Source organism: Primulina huaijiensis, unplaced genomic scaffold, assembly GCF_012295235.1.
Source record: "Primulina huaijiensis isolate GDHJ02 unplaced genomic scaffold, ASM1229523v2 scaffold40239, whole genome shotgun sequence".
Lineage (NCBI taxonomy): Eukaryota > Viridiplantae > Streptophyta > Magnoliopsida > Lamiales > Gesneriaceae > Primulina > Primulina huaijiensis.
The window spans coordinates 359,794-367,229 of record NW_027359504.1 but is presented as its reverse complement, the minus strand read 5'-3'; the positions used below and the strand labels follow the sequence as shown (position 1 = coordinate 367,229).

At 35.4% G+C, this 7,436-nt stretch overlaps 2 protein-coding genes across 2 annotated transcripts; one reads left to right on the top strand and one right to left on the bottom strand.

The window, feature by feature from the left end:
* Positions 1-404: 404 nt before the first annotated feature.
* On the top strand, positions 405-5,615 carry LOC140969127 (calcium/calmodulin-regulated receptor-like kinase 2). The gene is made up of 8 exons (XM_073430382.1): positions 405-709; positions 2,001-2,387; positions 2,967-3,120; positions 3,488-3,614; positions 4,420-4,502; positions 4,596-4,667; positions 4,747-4,950; positions 5,061-5,615. Exons 2-8 carry the CDS (start codon positions 2,062-2,064, stop codon positions 5,361-5,363), a joined length of 1,269 nt encoding a protein of 422 aa, XP_073286483.1. The 5' UTR covers positions 405-709; positions 2,001-2,061; the 3' UTR covers positions 5,364-5,615.
* Positions 5,616-5,934: 319 nt separating this feature from the next.
* LOC140969103 (rhamnogalacturonan I rhamnosyltransferase 1-like) lies at positions 5,935-7,226 on the bottom strand. Its single transcript, XM_073430322.1, has 3 exons — positions 6,778-7,226; positions 6,517-6,674; positions 5,935-6,280 (listed from the first exon to the last, which is right to left on the bottom strand). Exons 1-3 carry the CDS (start codon positions 6,799-6,801, stop codon positions 6,187-6,189), a joined length of 276 nt encoding a protein of 91 aa, XP_073286423.1. The 5' UTR covers positions 6,802-7,226; the 3' UTR covers positions 5,935-6,186.
* Positions 7,227-7,436: the final 210 nt, after the last annotated feature.

The window sequence follows — 7,436 nt, the reverse complement described above, 5'->3', positions numbered from 1 at the left end:
CAAAACGACAAACGCTCGATATTACAATTGATACCAGAACTAATGACACGAGTTCGATTTTTCTTGATTGCAAATAGTGCAATCATTGAGAGATGAATTGTTGTGTGTGATAATTGTCTCTGTTTGATAGAGAAACCGAAACATAGTGTTCGAGCTGTAATATGATTTAAAATATGAGAATCGTACAATTATGTCCAAATATAGATGTTGACTTCTGGTAAAACGACAACACTCGGTCACACACAAAAATATTGATATTTTGAAACTAAAAATAAAAAATCAGTTATAAAACTACCTACGAAAGTTGTTATTTTTTTTGATTTTTCAAAACACGAGTCCGAATTTTAATGTTTATTTAAATTGACACAAAATTAGAGTGTTTTTTTAATTTTGGCCGCGTGAAAAATTTGACTCGCGAACAAACCACAACGTAGTACAAAGGCGGAAATGCCCAAGTCCACTCCCTAAACCCAACAAATCGGCAAAATTGGCTTCTACCTACTGCCAATTTCCCAGTGACCACCCTATAAATCTCGCCCTGAAATCCCGTTTGCCTTTTCAATCGATGTTGTTTCGCTCCCCAAAGAAAGATTTTTACGCGCTGTACCACATCAAACGACTCCATGATTTATATAATATGATTTGTTGTTCGTCAGCTGAACAAGTCAATTGCAGCTGAAAAAAATTGATGGGGTTTCTTCTGCCGTGGGTAATTTCTTCTCTTTTGGTTATGTTCAGGTTTTTTCCCTTCCTCGAGTTGAAAATGCATCCGATACTTGGGTATATTACTGGGACCGATTCGTTCTTGCTTGTTTTTTGTAATCCCTGTTTTCGTTGCTGTTTGTATCTAACTGTACTGTCGTTTTTTATGAAGGTTTTGGGAAACCCACTTGATCATTGCGTCGATGTTGCCTTCAAATTTTGATTTTTCTGATGTTTACGTTTTGTCAAAACGTAAAACCTGAGAGTTAAATTACATTTCCATCGTGTTTCTTTTCAGTTGTTTTTATTGCAGTATCATGTTGATCCGATTATCTCGGATTCATCAGGCTTATTCCTTCTTTTTTTGAAAATTTATTTTTTTTAATGTATTGAGATATTATGTATTTCAGGGTATGGTATTATTTAGCTGCCCAAATTCCCAATATGTATAGATTGATGGTCGTCTTTTGCTGGAATTCCGATTTATTGATTATGTTTCATAAAAAAAGACGAGATGCCATGACAAGCAAGATTTGTAGGCTATCCACGATAAGAAGTCTTTGACCTTATTTCTTAGGGTTATGTTTTGTATTGGAAAGTAAATGTTTGTTTATATTTGAATTGATACAATCTTTATGTGTTGAGTGAACAAATTAGTAAATACTTCTGATGGAATGTTTTGGGAACCTACATTTGTTTTAATTCGTGCTTATTATTGTTGGCAATGCATTTATTTTATATTTGTCATGGTTTATATAATTGTGCAACTTTCATTGTTTAGAGGCGGACATAAAGTTCTGCCATTCACAAGTGCTACTTGCAAGTAGCCGATATATATCGATGTATGAAATAAAATCAAAGTATTTATGTTCCAATTTCTCAATTCTTCTTTTTTAAAAAACAAAGCAAGAATGGGATCGCGCGGTGCAGAATGCAGGGAGATGAGATATGTTTTGTTAGTTTCTTTTTTACATTTAAAATGATGATTCAAGAATTAGAGATGGGTGATGTTGTTGAACTACTTGCTCCATGGATTTAACTATTGCAAATTTGCTTGTGCATGGAATCAAAAACCATTTCTTCGTTGGCGAGTTATTCTCGTTGAATTTAGGTGACATTTTGCAGGGTGATCAAACTTTATTGTGGCAAAACATGCAAAATCAAGTTCTGGAGAAAATATTCTGTTGTTGCAATAGGAATATGTGTGCTATCTTTTGCTACTCTCAAATTGAGTTCTTATTTTTCTTTTAACTGTTCAGTCTTTAATCGAGTTGCACTTTTTTAATGCATAATTACAGTAACCATGATACTTTTCCTGCAAAATGCTCCCGATTTGTGATACGAGCGAAGGACCATAAAATGGTTCATAAAACAGATTTGGTTATTATTGGCATCTCTGTTGGCTTGACTGTGGGCATACTCATAGCATCACTTGTATTCTTTGGCATTTGTTGGTGCAAGAAACGTGCTCATCTTCGGCGCTGCTCAAATGAACGATCTGTTGCTATCCTTCCTATACGAACCAATGGCTTAGGTACAAGCATTGATTCAAGCGCTTCTATTTCAAATTCTGTTACTGTCCCGGGGTCAGAGTTCCTTGCCCAAAAACCTCAACATTCCTGGTGGAATAATCATACCAAAGATCGGTTTGCTTCAGCATCTGGTATTCCAAGATACCATTACAAGTATGTTGTCCAGTTGAATTAGGTTTTGTATTCATTAACATTTCCTTTGTATAAAAACGTTTGTGGAGGTTCTTTTTCTTGACTGACGTATAATTGCAATTGTTAAAAATTGGTGAATTTTGGATGATCAAGTGTTTCCTTGCTAATCCCACTACAAATTAGAATACACATGGACACGTGTAATTTTGATGTACTATTTAATTTGGAGATATTAGAAGTGGAGGGGCGTCGCAGATAGCTCAGGAGAGATATTATCTTAATAACATTCTCACATCGTATGCAAAAACATGTTTTGGTTCTGGCAAGGCTTGGTATATCGATAAGTTGTTTTAATATACATTTCCTTAAATTATGAAGTTGGCAACCAAATTTTTTTATTTTTTTTCTTCATCCCATGAATTATATGTTGGGAAGGGTGAAAGGGGAGGAGTTTGATGCTAGAGAGGGAGGGAGGGATTTGCGCACTCATAGTAGGTTGTTTTTACCAAGCTTAATTATATCCTGATTTTTGGGACTTGCTGTATATGACCATATGTAGCGTACAATGGAACCATGATTTATGTTCCTTTTCATGTTCAGAGACATTCAGAAGGGAACACAAAATTTCACAACTATTCTTGGCCAGGGTTCATTTGGCCCAGTGTATAAAGCCATAATGCCTGCAGGTGAAGTGGTAGCTGTAAAAGTTCTCGCTTCAAATTCCAAACAAGGGGATAAAGAATTTCACACAGAGGTAAAGGCGAGGTCCTTAACTGTTCAATTGGAGATCGAATTATATAGTGAAGTTCACATCACCCCTCCGATCAACTACCCTCACTTTTTACCATATGCATTAATATTTTCAATTTCATCACTTGATATTATCCAACAAAAAAGTTCATTGACCCTAAAATAAAGAGATCATTCACTTTCCCATGGAATTAGTACATTTTAGAACAAATTGTAACGTTAAAATTTAATGAATTTACTGTGTTGGCTTTTTTTATTCCTTGCTTAAAGCTTTCACTAGGTGATGATCTCAGATAAGCTGCATCTCATTCACTCTCTATTTATGTTCACTTCAGTTCTTGATCTTATGGTATCTACCATTCTTTTCTCAGGTCTCTTTGCTAGCTAGGCTGCATCACAGAAATTTGGTAAATTTGGTTGGATATTGTGTTGACAAAGGCGAACGCATGCTAGTTTATGAGTACATGAGCAACGGAAGCTTGGAAAACCTAATATATAGTAAGTTAGTAATGTATATGATCTGGTCTGCTGAATACTAACACTCATAAATCCATAATCACTATCATCTTGTAGCATTGCCTTTGCCACTCTCACTCCGTGTTTATAATAACCTAGTGGAAGAATAAAACTAGTTTCTGGCTTATTATACACGAATATGCCAAAGAGTTAGTGAAGAAGATTCTGCTAAAACTTGAAACATATGACAGTTTCCAACTTTCCATCCAATCGCTGTAAAGAGTCTTATTGAATGTGATATGGTATTGTCTGGGGCTATATGAATAATATAAAGATTTATGTTCATGTCTAGATAAATGGACGTGGGTCGTGTATTATCTTCTTTTCTATATTTTAGATACTCAAATGGTTTTTGATTCTTCACACTTTATTTTGGTTATAAGAGAGAGAAAAGGAGGTGGTAATCACAAAGTTAAAAGTTATTCTAAGCAGGTCTATTCTTGGCCTCATTATATGTTGGGTCTGTTCTATCACTGACAAATTTTCACTATTTAAGTCAAATCCTTTGTACAAGTAATCTTATATTATGCAACGAGTTGAGCGACATGTTTCTGATCTAGATCATTCACACGCATAATCTACAATTGATTCTAAGCTTGTCCTTCGGACAGTACTGTCCATGTACTCGTTCCATATGCACGCAAACTAAGAACTTTTTAAATAGATTGCACCAAACTGCATATGTTCATCGAGATATCCAGAAAATTTTCTGTCTCCTCATCTCTGGTTTCTTTCCTTGTCTTACTCTGGATGGTGGCAATTTATTTGTTTTATCCTCACAATTTAGGTGAAGACAAACTGTTAAGTTGGGATGATCGACTACAAGTAGCACAAGACATTTCACATGGGATTGAATACCTTCATGATGGGGTATGCTGAACGGTATCATAGTTTAGTTGACTTTTTTTTACAGTTTAGAGAACTTTCCATTAAAACGGTTTCGGATTTCTTGTCGTGTACCAGGCAGTGCCTCCTGTGATACATCGGGATTTGAAATCAGCTAACATACTGCTGGATTCCTCCATGAGAGCTAAGGTGAATCACAAGTTGCTAAAGATAGCTTTTTCTATAACAAGCTATTGATATTCCGTATCTTGGCTTCCTTCATTAATAGGTTGCTGATTTTGGACTTTCAAAAGAAGAAACATACGATGGCCATAATACAGGCCTTAAAGGTACATATGGGTATATTGATCCCATGTATATATCCACGAACAAGTTCACATCAAAAAGTGACGTATATAGCTTTGGTGTTATCCTTTTCGAGCTCATCACTGCCATCCATCCACACCAGAACTTGATGGAATACGTCAATCTTGTAAGACATAGTTCATCCGTTCTCTCAATATCATGGTACGGATGAACTTTCTTTCTTCTCGATACTTCAACTTTTTTATTCTAATTTTGCATTTCATATTCCTTTCAAAGGCTTCGATGAGCTCAGATGGTGTAGACGACATAATCGACGCCAAAATTGCAGACTCGTGTAACACAGAAGAGGTAAGGAATCTTGCGAAAATCGCTCACAGGTGTCTGCATAAAACGCCTAGAAGACGCCCCTCAATCTCAGAAGTGTCACAGGCTATTCTAAAAGTAAAGCAAAGACGCCTTGTTAAAGAAGATACAATGTCATTTGCCGGAGAAGATTTATTGAGAACTGTGAGTAGGATTGAGTGTCAGCAATTGGAATTCAAAAAAATGGCCAGCATCAATGAAAGTCAAACAGATTGAGAATGGTTTGGTTTGTGTTCGTCTTATTTCATGTTTTTTCGAGAAACAATATATTTAGTCACGACGAATGTAAAGAAGGATCACAACTGTCGATAGTCACCATACAAGGTCTTGATTTACGGCTTCAGTTTGGAAGTGTAGGGCTCTCTTTTCCTGTGAACTGTTGTATAGAAACATCTGCAACGATGGGAATGTTGTGCAAAAGTGTGGGGGCAATGGCACGTTTTAGTCTCTAGAAGAGCTATTCTTTAATTATCAGTTACATCGGGATACTATCACTATTTCTTGTTTCATGCAAAATAATAGAATTAAGTAACATTTCGTACTCGAAATTATCAAATTTGATTCAACTTCGAGCAAATTTGAAAAAAATTACCTAAAACACTTTGCACATTAAAAGTTGACAAAATTGAAAAAGTAGCCATCTGTGGTCGTTGAATACAGGTTCATGACTAAAATCCGAAATAGCGAAGATAAAAATTTTTACATCAATGATATATCGATATTTCAATCAAACGTTGCTAGACAAGGATGAAAATATAAGATTTTATTTCACTTGCTTGCCAAAAATTTTTACGCATCCGGCCCAGTAAGTCACAGCGTACAATCTCTGTATATACAAGCTGATAAACAAAAAATGTAAAAGAATTAATAATATCTGCAGAATAAAATACACAAGCTGTGTATGATCAATGGAACCTTTCTAATTGGCCATAAGACATTCATGTGGATCGGCATAGAAGTAGTCTTCTTCTTTTGGTTTCTCTGAAATGATGATACGCTTCTTTGGCCGTACGTCCCACTCGGTTTTCACGGGATAGTTTCACGTGAGATGAGAACTCATCTTGTTGTATTGATCGACCAAATCAACCAAAACTCGTCGGTTCAGTAGAATAGTCTTCTTAAAACCAAGAAACCTGAAAGGATTACAAAGATCTTGAACAAACATATTTACGAAAAGATGATACAAAGTAGGATCGAATATTTACCACTAATCCTATAATCCATCATTGATTGTAATAGTGTGGTTCAAATGTTTTAAATCTTACCACAATCAAAGTGACCGTTGTTGCCGTCCAACCTAATAAAATCAGCTAAAACATAGAAGACATGCAGAATTCATGTCATATATCCCACAAGAATATAAATGTACCTGCGATGTCCTTCAACAACTTTAGCCATATTTCCGTCATATGTCGGAATGAATATGTCACTCTCCAACGAGATTAGATAATCCAAAGCTGCCGTTTGAGATGAATGGTTCTGGAAAAACATTAAGTCCGGCGGTTCCAGCAATGTCTCCTTTTTGACCTATTGGCACAGAACTTGATTAGTGGTCAGAAAATAATGTTCTAAAGTCTAAATACATGAAATCAGGCGTTTCGAGATCAAGCATTAATTATTCACTACTAACCATGTTGGGAAATGTCTTGACCATACTTCTTAATCTACTTTCTCCACCATAAATTTCTCCAGCAGCAATATATATTTGAATGTTACGATCAATACCAAGTGCAGTTAGTATCAGAGCAGTTTCTTCTGGTGTCAAAAGGCATAGACCTTCCTTCCTTTTAAGTTCGGGAACTATGGATTTCTCCTTCCACAAGTGGTTATTATATCTAGTCGTTATCCATTTTTGCGGTCAGCAAAAGATTATGATTCCGTATTTTTACAAGAGAGACGGACACTTTTTTTAACCTCATTACATGACAGATTAGATCAACTCGACGAATATGACCCATTTTCACATATCTAACTATAACTCATCAATATGCATAGCAGTTTCATTAGACTGGAAAGTAATACGAATAATTTGAAAATCGATTGGTGCAACTGAGAAAAAACTTTCAAAGAAAATATCTGTTATTATTTTGTAGATTGATTAACTTGCAGTCTTAAGCAGATGCCAAAATGGTTGAATGAAAGATTAATAGGCCATCTATGTGTCTTGACGGCAAGAGCAACTGCAACTCATTAGATTTCAGTAAAGACCAACCAAAGACAATCAACACCAAGACCAAAGTAGATAGCTAAATATTGTCTATAATTTTCAAGAATTTAAGTTAAATTAAT